We start from the raw sequence: 23,883 nt of genomic DNA on the forward strand, positions 1-23,883 counted from the left end.
GGTATGGGGTTATTCTCCCTTTAGACACAAAATCCTGATAACCTTCAGGAATCATAGTAAATTTTCTTGTACTCACAGCAATATGCTTTCTGGGTCTTACTATTGCTGTAGTTAAAGCCACAGCTTGTTCTGCTGTGCTTTCCATCAGGGTCCCTTCTCCTTCACTGAGCGAGTATTCCCTGATTAACCCTACAGGCTTTCCCCATAGTTTCCAGCAGTCAGCTCTTTATTACAATTCCCGGGGGAACCAACATGTATATTAAAGCAAACTCATCAGCCAGAACTGCAGCTTGCCTGGCTCAATGAACGTTCTGTTCCTCTGCATGCGTTGTTATGGAGAGTGGGAGAGAGTTTTGAAATTCCTCTAGCAGAATTACCTCTGAGGTTTTCACAGCTGGGCAGCACTTTAAGAGCCCTCAACCACGAGTCACAATGCTTACTTCTCTCAACCTCCAAGTAAGTTTGATCAGCTTGCTTTTTGAGGGTTCTAAATTTCTGGTGCTAGACTTCCGGTACAAGCTCATATGCCCCGAGGATAGCATTTTTTGTCAGTTCATAATTTGATGAAAAGAACAAAGAACAAAGAAAATTACAGCACAGGAACAGGCCCTTCGGCCCTCCAAGCCTGCGCCGATCCAGATCCTCTATCTATACCTGTCGCCTATTTTCTAAGGGTCTGTATCTCTTTACTTCCTGCCCATTCATGTATCTGTCTAGATACATCTTAAAAGACGCTATCGTGCCCGCGTCTACCACCTCCACTGGCAACGCGTTCCAGGCACCCACCACCCTCTGCGTAAAGAACTTTCCACGCATATCCCCCCTAAACTTTTCCCCTTTCACTTTGAACTCGTGACCCCTAGTAATTGAATCCCCCACTCTGGGAAAAAGCTTCTTGCTATCCACCCTGTCTATACCTCTCATGATTTTGTACACCTCAATCAGGTCCCCCCTCAACCTCCGTCTTTCTAATGAAAATTATCCTAATCTACTCAACCTCTCTTCATAGCTAGCGCCCTCCATACCAGGCAACATCCTGGTGAACCTCCTCTGCACCCTCTCCAAAGCATCTACATCCTTTTGGTAATGTGGCGACCAGAACTGCACGCAGTATTCCAAATGTGGCCGAACCAAAGTCTTATACAACTGTAACATGACCTGCCAACTCTTGTACTCAATACCCCGTCTGATGAAGGAAAGCATGCCGTATGCCTTCTTGACCACTCTATTGACCTCATCTAGCAACAGGGAATAAACCTCATGGGCTTTTCCTGTTAACTTGCTTTGTAGCAGGAGAGTCCAAGCCTCAGCTGGCCACTTTAACTGCCTTGTAGGTTTTTCAAAAGATACAAAAAATGCTTCCACATCTCCCTCATTGAATTTTGGGATCAGTTGGGTAAATTTGAACAATTCAGTACCCAGCCCTGAATTACAATCCTCCATATTGGCTATGCTTTCACTGGGGTTACTCTGTCGCCCCCTAGTTAACTCAAGTCACCTCAGTTCCCTTTCCTCACATTCCTTCTGGAAGGTAATTTCTCTTTCTCTCTCTTCAAATTCAGGTTTCCTCTGTTCCAATTGTACCTTTGCTAGCAATACCCTGTCGGAGTCTATTTCTAACCCTGTTTCTGCTTCCTCAGATTCGAGGGAAAAATGGTTGGCCACTAGTCTTAGGAGTTCAGACTTTCTAGCCTTGGCATGGACAGTGATCTCACACTGGTCAGCCATATTTCTCAGCTCCTCCATAGACAGTGCTTCTAACTTATCCCAGTTACTTCACCCTGGCTTGAGAAGTTACTGGCTTCAGTCACAGACATGTTCGTATTTTTAAAATTTATTTTATTTAGAGATACAGCACTGAAACAGGCCCTTTGGCCCACCGAGTCTGTGCCGACCAACAACCACCCATTTATACTAACCCTACAGTAATCCCATATTCCCTATCACCTCCCTACACTAGGGGCAATTTACAACGGCCAATTTACCTATCACCTGCAAGTCTTTGGATGTGGGAGGAAACCGGAGCACCTGGCAAAAACCCACGCAGACACAGGGAGAACTTGCAAACTCCACACAGGCAGTACCCAGAATCGAACCCGGGTCCCTGGAGCTGTGAGGCTGCGGTGCTAACCACTGCGCACACACTAGCACAAGAAAACCCGTTTTGAAATCTTTTCTCTTTTTGATGGGATCAATTTGACTTCCCACATCCAATTTCTCATTTGTTTGTGGGTCCAATCTCGGACGAGTCCCCAAATTTCTGTTATGACCAGATGAGAAAGGGTCTAGGGGTTCCCCTCGCAGCCTTTCCTGGTTTGGCTGTAACAGGGTTTCATTTTTTACAATACTGTGTTTTTAGCTTCCCCTCAGTGAATCCTTGCTCACTGCTCTCCAATTCCACTGACAAAGAAATCAACCAGACAGGTTTTCTTAGATTTAAACATGAAAGGTGTAAGTTTGTTAATCTTAAAACTCTAACTCAGTTAAAACCTACTACTATGAATATGTAATGTGACCACGCTAGCATGCATACGCAAGAAACACACACGCAGACAGAGACAGAAAAGGAGAAAGAATCAAGGGGAAAGGTTTGAAGCAATAGCTGGAGTTCATTTATTGTCTTTTGAGTTTGATGTAAAGTCTTTGATTGCAGTTAAATCTTGCCATTTCATTGGGGCCCAGTGCACACTTACAAACTTATTTCCATGGTTTTCTGTCTTGAGGCTTGGTTTCTTCCATGGGTCCCTGTCTTTGTGTGAGAGGGAGAGAGAGAGGGAGACAGGGAGAGATGCTCTGCAACTGAACTTGAAGAGAGTCTTTTTTTTTTCCTGTGTGGCACAATTCAAACCAGACCTAGGCCAGCAGGCCAGTCATGTGACTAGCTCCTTTTTTTTTGGAAACAATCTGTTCGGTGAGGTTTTGCAGATTCTTTCAATCTTAATAGACATCCTCAGTAGGGGGCTAGAATGCTGACTTTCACACCTTCAATGTCTTTTGATCAAAATTCATTTGGTTAACTGATTCAGGGAGCAGTTACATTGTCTTCTCCAGGCAACTGTCTTTTTAAATGCATATGTTTCCAGCCACTGTCCTTTTAGAATGCAGGTGCTGTCTTGTTTTCAGTCCAGCAAGTGTTTAAATTCATGTTCCATATGACGAAATTAATATGCCTTATTCTTGGCAGGTGTGGTTTTCCTCACACCTCAAACTGAGTTCGGGACACTTGAGGGCCATACAATGCTGGAATTTTAAACTCTGCTTGCTGCCTTAATACTGGGTGACAGTCACTACATTGCTAATGTTATTAGGTAGTTCAACATTAAGTGTAACAAAGACCATTAAGTAGATATTTAATCAAGAATGTTATAACATCAGAGTACATCTCAAGACGACCTGTCACCTGACTCTAAGATTATATTCCTGCACTGAATCCACCCCCTAGTGTCAGTTATTTACAATGTTATATGGTATTGTGACAAAGTGAAGGACAGAAACATTCTGACAAGGATAGAAGGAAAAGAAGAAGGGAGTCTAGCAGCTCGTTCACAAAATGCATTGGGTAGGTCACATATCGTTTTACAGAAGTTATAGAACAGAAAGATGTGATTCAGCCCCATCAAGTCTGCACTAGTGATTTTCTCCACATAAAGTAACTACTTTAATCTAAGTCTCCTGCTCGGTTCATATTCTCATTTATATTCTAATTAAGCAATGGGTAATTCCCTTTTAAAGTACTAATGGACATTGCTTCAGCAACAATTTGCGGCAGAAAATTCCGCATTCTCACCATCCTTTAATTCTTTTTTGATATCTTAACTAACTTCCTTTTACTCTCATTGAACAATGGAAACGATCACTATTTACCTGATCAGAACCCTCTAGTCCCGACAACTTTCTCAGCTTCAGTGAAGAGCCCTAAATTCTCAAGTCTCTCTTCATAACTTGCTCTTATTTCTGGTAATATCCAAGTGAACATACTCTATGTTTTTTCAATTCTTTTACATCATCCCCACAGTACAGTATCCAAAACAGGTCTTGTGCAAGTTCAACATTACCCCTTGGCTTTTATATTGCGCCTCTGGATTAAAAGCAAAGGATATGGAGAGCCTATTTCATGGCCTCGTATACTTCACTGCCACCTTTAATAACCTGTGTACCTGCACAGCCAAGTCTCTCTACTCTATTATTCCATTTAAAATCTTACCATTTAAGATGTACTTCCTTCCCATATTCTTACTTCAAAATGCATTATTTCACATTTATCTACATTGAACTGCATCTGGCACCTATCAGTCTATCTTGTTCGGCTGTGGTCTTCTGCAGTAGTTCTCATAATTTGCCATATCCTCCCAAAATTTACATCAGCCAATTTCCATACTGCTCCTTCAATTCTCAAGTCCTGTTTATTTATGTCTATAGCAAATAGCACTGTGCCCAACACAGACCCTTGCAGAATTCGCCACATCTCTCCAGTCTGAGAAACTTCCTTTTGTCCTTTTCTTTCCGTCCCCCAACATTCATCTATGCATAGAAGGATATGACACAGGAGGCCATTCGGCTCATCATGTTTGTGCCAGCTTTTTGATATGGCCGCATTCCCCATAATTCCATCTTTGCTGTAAGCCTCTCATGTGGTTCTTTGTCAAATAACTTTTGAAAATCAACACAAAGCACATCTATTGCATTTCTTTTATCTATCCTCTGTTATTTCTTCACCATTTTCACAAGAAGGCAGAGAAATAGAAGAAATTCAAAAGAATTAAAAAAAAAGAAAATTGCAAGCCATCTATTGTCCAACTGGTTCCTTTTACATCACACCCAATATCTATCTGCCCAGCCTTCAGGAGTTTAGTCTCTCTGTCAATTCTCTTCAATTCCAAAGACAATTCCCCTGGGTTTAGAGTAAATTCCTTCTTCAGGTAACTTTTATCCCCTGAAATCCCATTTCTTTTCATTGGCTTAACAACAAAAAAAAAACAGCTGGCATTCATATAGTAATTTTTAATGTAAAGAAAAGTCAAAAGGTACTTTTCAGAAGAGAGATTTGCATGGGTGAACAAAAGCTTGGTCAAAGACGTGCATTTGAAGGAATATCAAAGCAGGAGGGAGGTGGAGACACAGATGAATCGAGGGAAGGAATTCCAGAGTGAATCCAGGTGACTGAAGGAATGGCCAGCAACGGTGAAACGAAGGGGTAGGGAGGGGTGGGGGCAGGGGGTGGAGGGAATGCAACAAGAAACCGCAATCAGAGGAACAAAGAATTCCTTCCACATAAAAGAAAGATCAGGTGAGTCTGATACTGGAGGGCTCCTGTCACCCATAACTCTGTAACCACAGCAAGTCAGCACCTACAGGACAGATGGGGGAAAAAAAACTACGAAAACAAATCATCAATTCCCACACTGACTTGGATAATTTTCCAAGATGAGGATTACTAATTCATTTAAAACTTATAAGAGGACAAGCATAAATCAATAGATCAAACCTGCACAGGCTGCTAAATCATTAGAACAACCTAATTTACACACTAGGCTTGTAATGGAGCCCTGTGAAATGTTAAGGATGACACCAAAAATTACATTTAAAAAAGTGTAAAAGGGTAGAAGAAATCTTAAAAAGTCAACCTTCCAATTAGTGGACAGTGGGCTTAAACAGACAGTTACATCTGTCTACTTCCAAGCAACAATTAAGCAATACAGGAAAAGAATAAATTATAACTCAAACTTAGTCTGTTTAACAAAAGTAGGATGACCCTGGTGTGTCTTCTTCACCAGGGAACCCAACAGTACCAAATGACAATGTTAGGTTTCACTCAAAAGAGGCCCAACTTGCCAGCTGACAGGAGCATCCTTAACTAACAGGTGCTCAGTTTACACAAACCTCTTTTTGCTTATTGTACTAGGTAACAGCTGTTTACTGCACCAGTTCCCCCCCAAGCAATCCCCTGACACACAGAGGGAGACAAGTGAGTGTTTTGAATGGGGTCAAATATAAATCATTGTCTATTCTATTAGTTGCAGCACAAGCTGTGATCTGACACATTATTACAGGCATTACAGAGAATAATAAAAGGAAGTTATCATCGGTAAACAGACCTTTTATAAACAGACCTTTTAAATATAGACTCTTTTAATTAACATGACTCCTTTTAACGAGCACGATAGAGGAACAATTGGGACTACTCTTTGTACATAATGGTTTTGAGTTTCTGCTAACACTGCTCCCCCTACTCAGCTTTTTAAAAGCTCTTATTTCTGTATTGCACCATCCAATTATAATGTGCAGATAAACAAACATGAAGAATTTTATCTGGAAGTGGAGAAATATTTTTAAAAGATAAAAATTTTTATTCTCCCTCATTGTAAAATATGACCAAAGCAGGTAGAAAATTTGATATATTAAAATTGCCTGCTATTACAGATGATACTAATAGTTCAATTTAGAAAACATGGATGAAGTTATTTGTTGCAGTATTGAAGTGTTTCCAAAGTTTGTACAGTGTAAAGGTATAGTGCCACAGTAAGGAAATGGAACTATTCTTTTTCTATTGACAGACAAAATCAAATTCACCCAACTTCCAATGTTTTGCTATTTTTCCCCTAAATTGTAACTTCTTAATGATGGGCGGATGGGTGGTAAAATAATTTAAGTTTTCAAATTAAACGCGTCTCTAACCCGTCCGGTTTTAATGGCGGCAAGTTGGAGGTGGGCCACCAATAGGACGATTGGTCAGTAAAATCTTTAGAAGGCTGTGCGCTTCCTTTTTAATCGTATTTTTACGTTTAACCCATGGAGGCCAGCTTTCCTGGGGTGCAGGAATCCCGGCAGGTAAAAGGAAGAGAGAAGCACTGGATCCATGCGATCTTTCACTCCCCGGATCTCCCCACAATCTCTGACACACTCTACGGTCTCGCCCTTCACCCCTGCCCAGGATCACCCACTCTGACCATGGTCCCCCATTCCCCGCAACCACAGCCCCCGGTAATTTCCAACCTCCGCAATCTCAGACACCCCCAGCAACCCCCCACCAGTGATATCAGACGCTTCCCACTCTCCCTGATTTCTTCCCCCGGGGGCAGGGCATAGCACACACCATCACTCAATGTCTCTTACATAAAAAAGTGTTTTCTTCAATGATAGAACTGAAAGTTTTTTTTAATAATTTATAACATTCCTTGGAAATGCATCACTATTTGCAAAGGGGCCCTCCCACTCAAAAGTTTGTAAACTAGAAAAGAGCAATGGCTAAGAAGACATCACAACAATAGTGCGAGATCATGTGGGGGAGGTAGTGGCGCAGTGGTAATGTCACTGGACTGGTAATCCAGGCTCTGGAAACATGGGTTTGAATCCCAGCATGGCAGATGGTGAAGTTTAAATCTGGAATTAAAACTAGTCTACTGGTGACCATGAAACGATTGTTGTAAAAACCCATCTGGCTCACTAATGTCCTTAAGGGAAGGAAATCTTCTGTCCTTACCTGGTCTTGTCTACATGTGACTCCAGACCCATAGAAATGTGGCTGACTCTTAAATGCCCTCTGAAATGGCCTAGCAAGCCATTCAGTTCAAGGGCAATTAGGGATGGGCAATAAATGCTGGCCTAGCCAGCGACGCCCACATCCCACAAATGAATAAAAAAAATGGAGACTGCCGTGTAAACATGTCACACTGTAATTGCACCTTCCTACCAGTAACACAGAAACTTAGTACTCTGTCCACTCTACTTTTCTGCTTCCCAAATTACCATAACTGTTGCTAAATTTCCATATTAATTTAAATATTATATAAACTCAAGAACAGAATGTATGACTTTAAATTGGGGACTGAATTACATCTGTGCCCCTTAGTCAAAGTATGCCCACTAACGACTAAAGACTATACTTGGCCTTCACTCTGCACAATTCCATGGAAGACTGATTAGCTTAGATCATTAAACAGTGCACCACATTTTGAACAGCTATTAGTATCAACTGCGATGTACATCTGTTCGTGGATTTCTTAGTAGTTACCATCATAACAATGAGCTGGTAGTCTGGCGACAATAATTCCGTGAGTGGTTTTTATAATAACCAACTTTATTACAGTGACCAATTTGGTCTCCCATTGAGAGAAAAAGACAGACTTGCATTTATATAGTGCCCTTCATGACCACCAAATGTCGCAAAGCGCTTTACAACCAATGAAGTACTTCTGAAGTGTAGTCACTGTTGTGATGTTGGAAACACGGCAGCTAATTCACGCACAGCAAGCTCCCACAAATAGCAATGTGATAATGACCAGATAATCTGTTTTTTGTTGTTGATTGAGGGATAAATATTGGCCAGGACACTGGGGATAACTCCCCTAACTCTTCTCCGAAATAATGCTATGGGATCTTTTACATCAACCTGAGAGGGCAGATGGGGCCTCAGTTTAATATCTCATCTGAAAGATGGTACCTCTGACAATGCAGCACTCCCTCAGTATTTCACTGGGGTGTCAGCCTAGATTTTTGTACTCAAGACCTGGATATTAAATGACGTGAAAATAATAGTTAACATTTCAGGGTGATGGCCTTTTGTCAGAACAACTGTGTTTCTCTCTCTATAGATGCTGCCAGACCAGCTGAGTATTGCCAGTATTTTCTGTTTTTATTTCAGGCTTCCAGCATCCGCAGCATTTTGCTTTTGCAAATAATACAAACTGGTTCCCAGGCTCAGACTACTTCCGAGAACACATTCTTATTTCAGAAAACAGCACAAATCCTTGAGTTCCCACCCTCCAGGCCCTCCACGTGGCCACATTGCTCACAAGAACACAAGAAATAGGAGCAGAAGTAGACCATATGGCCCATCAAGCCTGCTCCACCATTCAATATGATCATTGCTGATCTTTGGGTTTCAATTCCAGTTTCCTGCCTGCTCCCCATATCCCTTGATTCCCTGCAAGACTACAAATCTATCTATCCCAGCCTTAAATGCATTCAATGATGGAGCATCGACAACTGTCTGGGGTAGGGCATTCCAAAGATTCACAACCCTTTGAGTGAAGTAATTTCTCCTCATCTCAGTCCTGAATGATTGACCCCTTATCCTGAGATTGTGTCCCGTGTTCTAGATTCCCTGACCAGTGGGAACAATCTGTCAGCTTCTACACTATCAAGCCCTTTCAGAATCTTGTACGTCTCCTGACCCTTGAGACCACGCTTCCTTAAAAGGGGACCAGGTTCTATTCTTACACTATAATACAACCTTCACATGTGCTTACATATTACGTAGATACGCAATACATAGATTGCATGTTTAGCTGAGGACATTTACCTAGCTGCTTTTCTTTCAGCCTTTGCCTCATTGCTATAATATAGTAACTGCTTAGGCCAAATCATAAGCTGAGTTCTTCTACCAACACTTTGTTGCGATAGTGACCAAGAAATTCACTAACTTTGGCATCTCCTAAGTGGGCACAAGTTAAAGGTTTGGAGATGGCAGGTGTTAATAGATTGACAGGTTTCCATTTCTCAAGGGTCAAGAGCAATGCAGCTGCTCGGAGGGTCTGGAGGGTGGGAGCTGGTCAGGCCAAGATTTGTGTTATTCTCTGATATCAGAGAGCATTCTGCAGTTAAAAGGAACCTGGTTCCACTCTTATACTATTATATAATCTTGGCCAGTGCTTACCTAATATGCAAGTCTGAATACATAGCTTACACATTTAACTGAGGCCACATTTTTAGGTGTTTACCCAGCTTATAATCTTTTCAGCCTTTGCCTTTGTGGTACAAGCACTTTTTAAAAAAATAATAGAGTAAGTGCTTATCCCATTCCAAGACCTGGGTGTTTTCATTCTCTGCCCTTGCATTTCCAAGCAGCCTTGTTTTTAATACATAGAGACAAGATTAAGATTTCCCTTTCTCACACATTTGCTCTACCATAGAAAATGCTAAATGCTTGGATATTGATTTATAAAAATCATAAAACATTCTAATAACAATGAAAACAAAGAAATTAACATTCACATTGGTGTACAAATGCACTTAACCTGTGGAGAATTTAACATATACCCCTCTGTTCTTCCCTCCTCCTCCCATACTCAATGTTGCCTAGAACCCAAACAGCATGAAAATGAGACAGAAGTTAAAGAAGCAAAACATAAAACACAGCAACAAAAAAAGAAAAAATATTCGTCAATGTGGTATTTATCTAGCTTTTAGATGGTGAACACTTCTCTAAGCTCAAAATGTTAATACATCACAGTTTCAGGAAATCTATCCAAAATATACTAAAAATCACACATTGTGTCCAATTCTTGTCCACAAATCCTTACTTCCTGTTGTCACGTTTTTGTCAGTTTTGTTAACTTATTTCCATCATAGAGTCCCATCTGGACAGTTGTAATGGAAACTGCCCATGTAAAGATGCTGTGCTGTAATTACATCCTCCCAACAATGACATTGCTGTAGCGACTAAATTGGCACCTCTGAGCTTCACAGCCTGTATTGGAAAGAAATTTCTATGCTCCAACCAACTTTACTTCTCAGCTTACCAAATAAGGATAGAATCAACTAATATAAAAATGTAAGTATTAAGAAAAAATAAGGATAGATTGTATGACTTTAAAGTGTGGACTGTGCGCTTTGGTCCAATTATGCACCGCCTTTCAACTCTTTCCACAGATGCTGCCAGACCTGCTGAGTGGTTCCAGCATTTCTTGTTTTTATTTCAGATTTTCAGCATCCGCAGTATTTTGCTTTTATTTTAGCCTTTCAACTCTGCTTTGTCTGAAGACTAAACTTGGTCTTGACTCCTTGTGCAACATTGTGGAAGACCAATTAGTGTTGTAAAATATTTTTACATTATACCTTCTCGATATGAATTTAGAGAGGCCAATGCACTGGATTTTAAAATGGAGTTATGATTGATGGCCTTGTGGGTAAATCCAATACACAATAATGGCTAACAACAGACAGCAGCCAATTGTCTGTGATTGTCGTAACTGCTGAACAGGCTGTAATGGCTGTCAAAGTTTCCAGTTGGCTTGGTTTCAGGCTTGAGCCAGTAAACAGATTATCAGGCAGAGAAGAAGGTGATTTTCTCTTCTCATCCCTCCTCAGGTGATAGAAATAATTAGTATTCAACACCAGCCTGTTCAGAAATAGCTTGGGCTTTCTTCAGAAGTCCTTGCCCAGTATGAAAGATCTTCTTTGATCTGAGGTGTGATATGCTCCTTGGAGAGATATTTTTGTTGCTAGCTCTCCTAAAGTTCTTGAATTCACTTAACTCAATTGTATTTTCACAGCATGGCAGTGAGGCAAAACTCTACATTACATTCACTCAAGATTTGGGTAAAATACTCAGCAAAAAAAATTTAGGAATTTTTGAAACTCTGTTACTTTGTATGAGCTTAGCTAGGAATAGCACTCTCATCTCAGTCGGAAGGTTGAGAGTTCAAACCCCTCTCAAAGATTTCAGCATATAATCTGGGAAGACATTTCATTGCAATACTGAGAGAGGAGCTGCATTGTTGGAAGCAAAAGGTCCCCTGGCACTATCTGAAGAAAAGGTCTTAGTTTCCAACCAATATTTATCCTTCAATCAAGACCATCGAAACAGATTAACTGGCCATTTGTCATTTGCTGTTTGTGGGACATTTTTGTGCACAGATTGCTAACATAACAGTACTACATGCAAATGTAGTTCATTGGCTGTGAAGCACTTTGGCACATGCTGAGAGTGCGAAATGGGCTATACTTCTGATTTCAGGAATTGGTGTAAAGTATTTCTGTATGTTTAAAAACTGTGCTGATGTTTATCTGCTGTATCTTGCTATTATATAAATTCATGTTCTCTAATGAATTTGGATTTTAGTTTTAGCTTGCACTATACGGTCTATCAGTGCAGTTTTTTTTGTCAATTAAAAGTGGCAGCTCCTATGTCTTCCAGGTTGATCCTGTTGCACTCTAATTTATTCACTCCAAATATGAGGTTTTTGAGTTTTTGGTTTGCAGCAGGTGCAGGTCTATCTTTGGAAACCAGCAGCCTTGTGACTTTGAGCATGGAGAGAGTCGGGAGAAGGTCATCGTCATGGGAATCACCAGAGTTCGTATTATCAATTGCAAAAAACCCAGTTGAAAAAATTTACAAATATTATTTCCATCCTTTTTCCATATAAACATTGCAAAAGGGATAATAAATAGAATAGTGTACCCATGAGTACACCTGAATACAATTGCTGTTGTGACTTGTGAATGTGTCACTTGCTGATTTTTGTCATTCAAGGTGAGGAATGCCAGTGATAAGGAAATTAAACACTTCTATTTTGGGTACAGGGCATCACCAATAATGTGGACAGATGCAAAATAAAACTCTATCCACTCTATACTTTAACCCTAGCCACAGTGAAACACCCCCTATTGCTCCAGTACAAAGTGTGCCCTTGTGGCTTGTCTGAGCAAATGTCAATGTAATACTAGCCTGTGCCAAAATGTGGACAGTTTTTCACTGTGGAGCCATGCACAGTAAGAACAAGGTTTCTGATAGCTGACAGAAAGACAATTTTGATCATGTACATCTAGACTAAACTTGAACCCAAATAACCCAGAGGTGAAAGAACAATATTCCAACCCACTGTGCTACCCGGTTCTTGACACTTCAGAATTATGGGTTCGTTCTTTTGGAAAATTAAGGCAACACCACATATATTTGGTTCAGTGTCTACTGTTAGAACTCAGATAGTCAGGCAGTGAAGGATAGAAATGAGAACAGGAAGTGTTGGAAATACTCAGCAGGTCTGGCAGCATATGTGATGAGAGAAACAGAGTTAACGTTTCAGGTCTGTGACTTTTCATCAGAACTGGCAAAGGTTAGAAATGTAACAGTCTTTGAGCAAGCGAAAGGGAGGAGGGGAGGAAAAAGGACAAAAGGGAAGGTCTTTGAAAGGATGGAGGGCAGGAGAGATTAAATGACAGAGATGTCATAGAATAAAAGACAAATGATGTGGTAAAAGACAAAGCATTTGTCCAGAGTGCTAAGAGCCGAATAATGAACAGCTCTGTCCAAAAGCAAAAACATGTTTAAGACCAGCACATGGCTAAAAATAATAAAGTAAAATAAAAAATAAATAAAAATAATGGGGCTCACGGTCTGCAATTATTGAACGCAATATAGAGTCCAGAAGGCTGTTGAGTGTAGTCTAATCTTTCTATATTCACAAGCTCTTATTTACAAAGACACACATTGCATATCGTGCACCTCCAATCAACAACCACTCTTTCAGCCTGCTCTCACTTAGGTGAGCACAGGCGAGTCCCCAATTAATGCCCTCCACCTGAATACAATTAACTCCCAACTGATATACAATTTACATCTACTACTGAACAGCAGAAACAAATTATAAAACAAATCCATAATGGATCTGTAGGACTTATTCCAGAGAGAACAAATATCCCAACTGCATGCAGACAAGCACAGTGTTACTGGAACAGCCGGTAGATCCATCACTATGCCTGGCTTAAACTTGTGCATAAAGCATCTATGGTGTATATGTGACCTGGAGCACACTCATTCTGACCAAGACTGGAAAAGTATCAAGCATTCTGAATCCCTATACAAGAAGATCACGCTCACAAGTACCATAACACACTCTTACAGAGCAGGACGTAACATAGAAGATGCTATCAAACCCTTTAACTAGCCCCTGGTTAGCAATAGCGACCCACTCTAAATGTAGACCTAGGCAAAGGAGGGTAGCCTCTGTGCACTCTGTTTAGTCACCAGTAACAACAACTTGGCGGAGAATTTCCTCAGGATTTCTCCTGGTGGTAGTTCAGCAGAAACCCCATTTATGCATGTAACGGAGGTTTCTGTCGAAGTTACAGCAGCAGAGTGGGAGAAACCCCAAGAAATTTCACTCCTTTGATCCTGAAGCATGTAATGTTGCAATACAGTATATGGAACACAAACGGGCTCCTAATCTAAGGTTTCACTACATGTTCAAATTAGTCTTCACAAAAAGGGTAAACACAAATCACATTTGAATGCTGCAGATAATGTAAAACTAGATTATACAAAACTGAAAGACCTAATAACCATGCAACAAATCATACTTTGGTTGGGAGATCTGCTTCATTTTTGTGTGTAGCAATGAAATTGAGGTTAGTAATGACACAATCAGCTGCTGTATTTGCAGTCATATAGTAAGCTCTGGCCCTAGTAGGTAACGAGAAAACCCAAAAATGCAGAACATACACACACAAACACACACATATTATCTATCGACATATATACACAAGCTACTTTGATCTTTTAATTAGTTACATAACAAAGAAAGATGCAGAGTCAAAGCCCTCACCTTTTTACCCTCGGTTTAAAATTTTTCTTCTGTTGATTGGCCATTATTGTGCTACTCAGGTTCTGCGGGGCATCTCTTAGCCCAAAGCTCTTGGCAGTGTGTCCAAGGTGAAGGGTCTTCACATGGAAGATCTGCTTTAGGTTTGCTGGATACGTGGCATATGCTCGAATGAATGACTGCAACGCTGAAAAAGTTTTAAAATGTGATCAGGCATCAACCACATTGTGGTAGCAATTATACATGAAAATATGGAAATACATATGAAATTTTTGTGTCTTTTAAGAGAGCCTGGAAGGATTTGCTGTTACTATTTAGGGCGGCACAGTGGCGCAGTGGTTAGCACCGCAGCCTCACAGCTCCAGCGACCCGAGTTCAATTCTGGGTACTGCCTGTGTGGAGTTTGCAAGTTCTCCCTGTGTCTGCGTGGGTTTTCTCCGGGTGCTCCGGTTTCCTCCCACAAGCCAAAAGACTTGCAGGTTGGTAGGTAAATTGGCCATTATAAATTGCCCCTAGTATAGGTAGGTGGTAGGGAAATATATAGGGACAGGTGGGGATGTGGTAGGAATATGGGATTAGTGTAGGATTAGTATAAATGGGTGGTTGATGGTCGGCACAGACTCGGTGGGCCGAAGGGCCTGTTTCAGTGCTGTATCTCTAAGCTATTCTACACCTCTGTTTGGGCTAGAAAAAAGTTGTGCTAATTTAATAAGTGTTGCACAGTTGAAAACAGTAGTTACAAGGGGTCTAAAATTATATTCTAAATTGTAGTGTGTGAAAACTACGAAGCAAGTTTATACTTAAGAATTTTTGAAGCACCTCCTTCACAAAGTGGAAAAATAGACTAAGTTGTGGCCTGCTACAGTACTACAGACACTAAGTTTAGTGAGTCTGTAGTAACGTGGTCTGCTACCGAGGTGTCATGAATATCAAACTTAATGCCTTATTAGTAACGTGGTGTGCTGAAATGAAATTAGTAACATCAAACCAGGTTAATCATTAGTAATATAATTTGACGCAGTTACATCAGCAACACCAAATTTACGAATGCATTAGATTATTCGAAGAGTGGAACGTAAACTTGCACTTTTTTGTAGGAGGAGAAGATTCTTATTTGCTGCTTGCTTCAAGCATGGACTGCAGTGTGCATCTAAATTAATTTAAAACAAATACTTATGTGACATTGGAACGAAATGAAGATTACAGGGGCAGTCCCTCCACTCTCATTTACAAGACAACCATCATGGACCACATTTTGCAGTAAAGATAACAGTAAGGCCATCAGTTCTCACCATTAAAGATGCAAATTGGACAGTGACTTCTGGTGACTGCACATGCTCAGTTGAACAAGTTACCCTGTTCCTGCAGAAGCTGAGCTATACTGGTATCTCACTGAGTGACTCAGCATTGAAACACATGGAATGGCGGGGAGTTGCAGTACTTGCATGATACACACAACATACCAAACTTGTCAGAAAAAGTTAGGGCTTGTCCATTCCAGTGTAAGTAAATTTGTAATGGTGTGATAAGTCTTAATTACTGCAAAATAACCTCCCTACCATTGAAAATTAACTTTTACAAGGGTGGAGCCTCATTCCTTCAGATTTTAATTAATGCTGAAGATTTAGACAAAGTTTTTAAAAAAACTTTTTCTTTGTCTTTACCTCTCAATCCCATTTTCTTTCCCTCTCTTTATTTTGATTTCTGTTGATGATTTGACATTAACTATTCTAACTGACACTTCCTGGTTCAGACTTTGCAAGCCTCATTAAGAATTCTTCAATCGGATTTGTTAAGGAGATACACAGTTGCTTACTCTCTTCACACAGGTCCCAGATCCCCTGTAGAGGGCGCTGTGTCAAAATGGCTGTCAAAACGCAGCAAGTTCCAGTGCAAAACCCCATAGAAAGTCTGTGGATAAGTGTAACGAACTGCTGGTGGGGTTTGTTCACCACTGACTGCAAAATCCAGGCCAATACATTTAAAATCTGCAGGACCCCTACTGGCAGGAGGGTGTATTATACAAATAAGTGCGAATTATAAATGTGGATATGGAATTTATTATTGGCAATACAAGAAGAATATATGACTTTAAAATAGGGACTGAAGGACTGAATTCTGTCTGCACGCCCTAATCCAGATATCCCATGGTCTTTAATCCTGCTTTACCTGAACCTTTTACTTGGTCTTGACTCTGTGTGCAACGCCAAAGGAGATGAACTAGTTATTAGTTAGATTGGTGTGTAATTCGACAAGAGAACTTCCTGAGCAAGGAAATTGGGAGTTAAAAGCCAGAAAAACACAAAGAAAATAAAAAGCAGGCAGGATGTTTCTTTGCAACAGAAAATAATGAGCAAGTTACTTCCATCTTCAACTGTTTCCTTTTGGCATCACCTACAGTAAAGGACCAATGGGAAGAATTCACAATCGAGTCACTCGGCACTCAACAATGCATGTATTTTAACCCTTTGTAGTGCTGAACTCCACTCACAGTATTCAGTGCATGGCTTTCACAAGGCTGAATCTCCATAAATTTTAGATTAATATAAGAAACTATATGCAAGGGATCATCAAATGTTGCCAAGTCATTTTGTTAAAAAAATGAGTGACTCAAAATAAATGTACTACCAATGGGTAAGAACAAAGTGTGAGAAATTGGGCTTGATGGTCCCCATTCTTTTTTCAGGCACTAGAAGTACCTTAGAGTTCCAAAATGGCGTCCACCGTGCACACACACACAGTGATTGCCTGCCAGAGCATGTAGAGTGGGCAGATCATGACTTCAATCAGCATGCAACCCTGATCAACAGTATCCCCGCCATTTTCCAGCTCAATGGTCCAGCCGACGCACTCTCATAAGCTCACAGAGCTGTTAAGCAACGGAAAGGATTCCCCATCAGCGCTATTTAAAAGGATCAACTATGTACAAGTTAGTTGCTGGTTGATGTCTTCTGGCTGTTGCTACAATTACACATGTTTTTGGTGCTTTCCATCGTTGTTTTAGGTTTCAAAAATCTACAAGGAGCGGTATGGCAGGTGCTGAAGCACTTTTTGCTGACGTCAAGGCTTCTGCACAAACTAGTTGCTCACACATGTGGGGGGGGGAGGGGGGGACTCTGAGAAGGCGACCATGCCTACCCAGGGTATTCAAAGGTCAATTCTCCTACCTGAACCTCAGGAGAAACGATGCGAAATGTCCTCATTGAAATCTGCCAACCACTGTAACCACAATGCTAACCTCTGAGCACTGAACGGGATTCCACTCCCTCAATGTCCAGCTACTGTGTGACCATAGGCAGCCCAACAAGCAGGTCAATGCCCAGTATCCTGGCAACCTTCACTGTGTTGGTTCTACAGCAAACCAAAGGGTGGTTAGTGGGTGACCAAGTGCTCATCCGCTGACAACATGGCTCATGACTCTAGTGCACAGCATGCGTACAATGAAAGCCATGCGACAAGAAATGTGACAGAGCAGACCACTGGTGCGCTGAAACAATTCTGCTGCCTTGACCGCTCTGGAAGAGCCCTTCAGCACTTGGCTGAGTGGGTCTCAAGATTCATGATGGTATGCTGCATGCTGCACAGCCTTACCATCAAGGGTGGAAAGCCCTTGCCACCAGCAATCAGGCGAGAAGCTCAGAAGCAGGAGCATGAGAGGAGCAGGAGGAGGAGGAGCAGAAGGAGGAAGAAGTGTAAGAGGAAAGGAGACAGGAACCAGACAGCCCCTTTCTGCCCAGGCTATATGTGAAGAACTAATTTGAGTGAGATACCTGTAACCACAACCCTAATTCCCCATTCACCAAAGTCCCACACTCCTTACCTTCCCTCTGCCACTGGCCATCATCATCATCTTGGCCACAATGCAAAAATAAAAGTCACCACAAAATAAAGATTTCAAACCAAATTTATCAATGAAATCATGCCACATTGCACATCAACATAAACTAATCACCCTTGTGCATTCCTAAATGCCTGTCTTCCATGTGCCTTTGCTTTTTCTTATGCTCCTATGCCACTCCAGGCGCTGCTTCACAAACCACTGACCACCTCCAGGCGCGTATCCATTGTCTCTCGAGATAAGGAGGCCCAAAAGAAAAAAAAGAAGATGCAGTGCTAACCCAGTGGCTGCACCAGGGCCGGTGGAAGGCTGCTGACTTTTAGTGGAGGAGACTGCAGATGGCCTTGGGAGGATGACCTCGAACAGCACCTAGAAAGCGTAGACTGCACATCTCAGCAAGGGGAGTGGCAGGGTTGACAGGACGAATGTTGTAACCCTGAGAGAGGACAGCAGCCTCGTGCTCCATGGGGGCCACTGCACCTTCCGCGAGGTAGCGCCTCAGTAATTCGGAGGTCAGATTGCTGGACTGCTGTGCCACTCTGCAAGTCCCTTGAACACTGGTATCTGCAGCAATGATGGCAGAGGTCTGAGCTTGGACAAGAGCAGTCTGAGCTTGCATCGCAGCAAACTGACCTTGTGTGACTTCACTCTGAGCTTCCAATGCAGCACTCAGACTGTTGGAGGAAGCTGCTGGTACTGCAATGGAAGTTGCTACATTGGCCATTAGATGCTGCATTATGGTTGGGTGTTGATGGAATTAGCCGCTATTTCCATGCTGGAAAGGATGGACTCTCTGGAAAGTTGGTGCCGGTCTCCTCTATGCTCCATGGCACTGAATGCAGGCTTTCTGGCATGTTTCGAATGCACCAAGCATTTTGTTATGTATACCCATCAGCCTTCTTCTGTAGTCTGCCCCATCAAAGTCCACATCGGAGTCCTCTGAAAGAGAACTCATGTGCAAACTCACCCTCCGGCAAGCTGGCATGTCCTGCCCTTGCTTCCCGCCCTGGCTGCAGCCCACATGCTCGATGTCTTACTATGTGCAGATCTCACCTCTAATCTATCCTCTAAGATACACGCAGCATCAGTATCTGAGCTGGTGGCTGTAAATGTGAAATCAAGTGATGGTGTGTCTTCATCATCACACTCTTGATCTTCCTCCATTGCCTGGTCAGACTGCACTTCTTGTACTTTTTTTTCTTTTCAGATATGTAAGAGTAAGGTGTGGTGAAGGGAGGAGGGGGGAAAGTAAGAAGTGCATGTTTACACCACGTGCAGCTTGTTTCAGAAGAGATTGTGGAATGAGGAATAAGTGGGATGTGAGAAGTAGGATTAGATATGAGGATGTTGTCATGTTCAATGGTTTCGGCCCTGCTGCTTGCCAAAGCAATGGCACTTTTGATAATGGCTAGCAGTGTTTCCTCCACGGTGGGGTAGGGCCTGCAGGCATGCCTCTAACCCTCAGGTTCTTTCCCACTGGCTGTTTTCCACCTTCTGCAAGAGAGGAAATTGTGTCAGTGAGGGTTGTGCAATAAGTTTGAGTGATGTAGTTGTCATGGTTGAATAGATGACAGTATGTGAAAGCTATGAGATGTGGGTGTGAGGCTTGCAACAGCATTAAGTCTGTGAGAGTGAGGTGAAGCGCATGCATGAGTCCTGATTGGTGGAGATTACTGGTAGGTGAGTGATGGGAATTTGGTGATTTGAGCAGTGGCTGGGTCTAGTGGTGCAGTTGGTAGGATATGCCATTTAAAGATGCATTCACTGACCTTGACTACTCACATGAGATCATTAAACTTGTTGCAGCACTGCATTCAGGTCCTCGGGACTAGACTACTGGCATTGACTTCTGCAGGTATCTGCTCCCACTGCCTTTTCATTGTGTCTGGAGGGCCTCCTGGCCCCCTGCAGATACAGGATGGCTCTCCTAGTTTTCATCTCCTCCACCAAAATCTCCAGTGCAGTATTGGAAAACCTGAGTGCCCGATCTCTCCCTTGTTTAGCCATTCTTCTGTCTTTCTCGGGTCAGATTCAGCTCGCATTGGACTCCTTGCACCTGCTCCAGCCACAATGCATTTCCCCTTTAAGAGATGCAGGCTAACTTTAAGTAATGCTAGCAAGTACTGATTTTAGGCCCCCACTAATGTGTGCAACCAATCAACAGTCTAGTTAGCACGGCTGCACGCAGAAATCATCTAAATGAGCAGGACATATGAAGATGGAGTGCATTACATCAAATGGGTGTGGGTTAATCCCACATCGCAATCCCCATGCCTGTTTTCAGGGGCTATCCAATTTAGTCTCAAAGTCCTTTCACCTCTGGGCTTGAACTACTACTAAGCTGATGGGATCCAAGTCTTCTTTCCTGGATTCTGTAAAAATTCTATATGTATAGGTCAATATCTGAAGGGGATGGAGGAAGGGGCACAAATCTCTCTACAATTCAATAATCTTACATAGACAGGCCACCTGGATGCTTGTATGTGAAGTGGAAAATTCATACTAGTGCAGCAAGAGTGATGTCCTGAAGCTGGAGCTTATACTAATGTTGGGCTAGAATAGAAAAATATGTCTTCTGTGGCTCTAAATTGTGCTGTACTGGATGTACAAGTACTTATTACCTGAGACTAGGTGTTAAAATGTTCCACTGCCCAGAAAGGTCATTCCTCACTTGATGAGCACAAATATCTTCTGTACAAAACACAGTTGAGGGTTGCGTGGGAAAACTGGTGTAGGAAAGGGGTGTAAAGTGGACGACAATGGGCTCCTTCTGAATGGAAGAGATTCTAACCAGTCCATATTACAGCTGAGCTGTGAATATGCTGAACGGAAACACTCACTGCACATAAAATGGGAAAATCAATTCCAATGTATAAGATGGGTACGGTCGGCCAGAGTACTGAGGCATAGCAAACGGGAGTCCAGTATCCTTCAAAAAGGAAATTATATTTCTGTTTGAAGCAGTGATCCAATGGGGCTAGAACTATAAATTGATGCTGAAATAGAATATTTAAAATCAAGCCTAAATAGTAGATTGAGAAAATACAATTGAAAAAAATACAGAGGTAATGAACAGCTATTGAAACATTTTCTGCTGTGGAGAACTTCAACTGAAAACCTGTTTGCACAAAGTTTAAGTAGAATTGAGCGAGAGCAGTGGCACGTCAGTGTTTATGAACAGTAATAAAATGTGTCTTCTTATGGATTTGTGGCTGACAGGACCTAGGGAATATTTTAAAGCTCTATTTACAAGGAAAAGTGCGCTTATTTCAGATCAATACCATCTCAGTTAAACCTGCAATGTCTTCTAAAGACTTAAATAATTCATTCACTTTTTTTTTTATTGTGCACATGCACTCGTTAAGACAAGGGATGGCCAGAATGAGAAATGAAGCACTTTCCCAGTCAGATTTTACACACAGGCAGAGGACACATCAAATTTACTTTGAATTCAACATTTCTTCACTTTGCAGTAAATGATTTACGTGGAAATGGTTCTGTGCAGCTGAGCAAAGCCAAGCCAGAAGGAATTCTGGACTTAGCCTCAGTATCCTGGACGATTGGGGGCCAGGGGGAGGGAAGGAGAGAGAAAGAAAAAAAAAAAAACACAAATCAGCCAGGGTTACCACTACTGATTGGGATCTAACTGCTTTCTGTGGATGTCGGGTGAGAATTGCTCTGATAGTTATGTGGACAAACAATGTAAATGCATTTAAAAAGAACCAGAACAGTTCTTCCTTGGTATCAGGCTTTTCTGTGCATTTAAGTGTATTGTTTAGTAACAAGTGCAAATGAAACACAACAGTATGCGCAACTTATCAAAAATATAACTGCAGCATTCCATATTTATACATATTTTTAAAATGGCACTTTAGTCTTAATACACACAGTATCAAGTGGTACAACATCCTGTTAATGGGACTGTTGGGCAACTTAAGTATCAATAAACTTTCTATGCCTTCTTTCTGGTTTTATTTTCTCCATTTTCACAACCTCATAACCATCAGGAATTTCTTCAGCGTTATAACTGCAGGAACTTATGTATGGCATGCATTCAAAATTAAGAGTAAATATGATTTATTTCAGAAGAGATTTGCCAGTTTCAATTTAGGAGATTCTGCATTGAAATCCTCTATGCTGGACAGAGTCATGTATCCCTCTGGTTGGGACAGTAAATTGAAACAAAACTAGTTCAAAAAATTTGGCACCATCATTTTCTATAGTCATCATGCATTAGAAATTGAGGTAAATTTCTTTGCTTTACTTGTAAGGTCAAATCTAAATCAGGGGAAACGATCACTGACCAACAAGCAAATGGACAGCTGGGTGGAACACTACCTAGAACTGTACTCCAGGGAAAATGTTGTCACTGATACCACCCTCAATGCAGCCCAGTCTCGGCCAGTCATGAATGAGCTGGACCAACAGTCAACAAAATTGGAACTCAATGATGCCATTGATTCTCTAGCTAGTGGAAAAGCCACTGGAAAGGACAGCATTACCCCTGAAATAATCAAGAGCGCCAAGCCTGCTATACCCTCAGCACTCCATGAACTGCTTTGCCTGTGCTAGGATGAGGGAGCAGTACCACAAGACATGCGCGATGCCAATATCATCACCCTCTATAAGAACAAGGGTGACTGCGGTGACTGTAACAACTACTGTGGAATCTCCCTGTTCAGCATAGTGGGGAAAGTCTTCACTCGAGTCGTTTTAAACAGACTCCAGAAGCTGGCTGAGCGTGTCTACCCTGAGGCACAGTGCGGCTTTCGAGCAGAGAGATCCACCATTGACATGCTGTTCTCCCTTCGCCAGCTATAGGAAAAATGCCACGAACAACAGATGCCCCTCTACGTTGCTTTCGTAGATCTCACCAAAGCTTTTGACCTCGTCAGCAGACGTGGTCTCTTCAGACTACTAGAAAAGATCGGATGTCCACCAAAGCTACTAAGTATCATCACCTCATTCCATGTCAATATGAAAGGCACAATTCAGCATAGCGGTGCCTCATCAGATCCCTTTCCTATCCTGAGTGGCGTGAAACAGGGCTATGTTCTTGCACCTACACTGTTTGGGATCTTCTTCTCACTGCTGCTCTCACATGCGTTCAAGTCTTAAGAAGGAATTTTCCTCCACACAAGATCAGATGGCAGGTTGTTCAACCTTGCCCATCTAAGAGCGAAGACCAAAGTACGGAAAGTCCTCATCAGGGAACTCCTCTTTGCTGACGATGTTGCAGTAACATCCCACACAGAAGAGTGTCTGCAGAGACTCATCAACAGGATTGCGGCTGCCTGCAACGAATTTGGCCTAATCATCAGTCTCAAGAAAACGGACATCATGGGACAGGACGTCAGAAATGCTCCATCCATCAATATCGGCGAACACGCTCTGGAAGTGGTTCAAGAGTTCACCTACCTAGGCTCAACTATTACCAGTAACCTGTCTCTCGATGCAGAAATCAACAAGCGCATGGGAAAGGCATCCGCTGCTATGTCCAGACTGGCCAAGAGGGTGTGGGAAAATGGTGCACTGACACGGAACACAAAAGTGCGAGTGTATCAAGCCTGTGTCCTCAGTACCTTGCTCTACGGCAGCGAGGCCTGGACAACGTATGTCAGCCAAGAGCAACGTCTCAACTCATTCCATCTTCGTTGCCTCCGAAGAATCCTTGGCATCAGGTGGCAGGACCGTATCTCCAACGCAGAAGTCCTCGAGGCGGCC

General features: G+C 42.0%; 1 protein-coding gene across 3 annotated transcripts in view; it reads right to left on the bottom strand.

Moving 5' to 3' along the window:
* The window catches only part of ddx31 (DEAD (Asp-Glu-Ala-Asp) box polypeptide 31), a 112,050-nt gene that overhangs the window by 17,247 nt on the left and 70,920 nt on the right, over window positions 1-23,883 (bottom strand). For 2 of the 3 annotated variants that reach the window (XM_068012340.1, XM_068012338.1), the window contains one exon: window positions 14,325-14,508. In XM_068012340.1, coding sequence (XP_067868441.1) covers window positions 14,325-14,508 — 184 coding nt within the window. Of the gene's footprint in view, window positions 1-14,324; window positions 15,472-23,883 lie in introns of those variants that run through there. The other variant, XM_068012341.1, reaches the window with a different exon arrangement.

Source organism: Heterodontus francisci, chromosome 32 (genome assembly GCF_036365525.1).
Source record: "Heterodontus francisci isolate sHetFra1 chromosome 32, sHetFra1.hap1, whole genome shotgun sequence".
NCBI lineage: Eukaryota > Metazoa > Chordata > Chondrichthyes > Heterodontiformes > Heterodontidae > Heterodontus > Heterodontus francisci.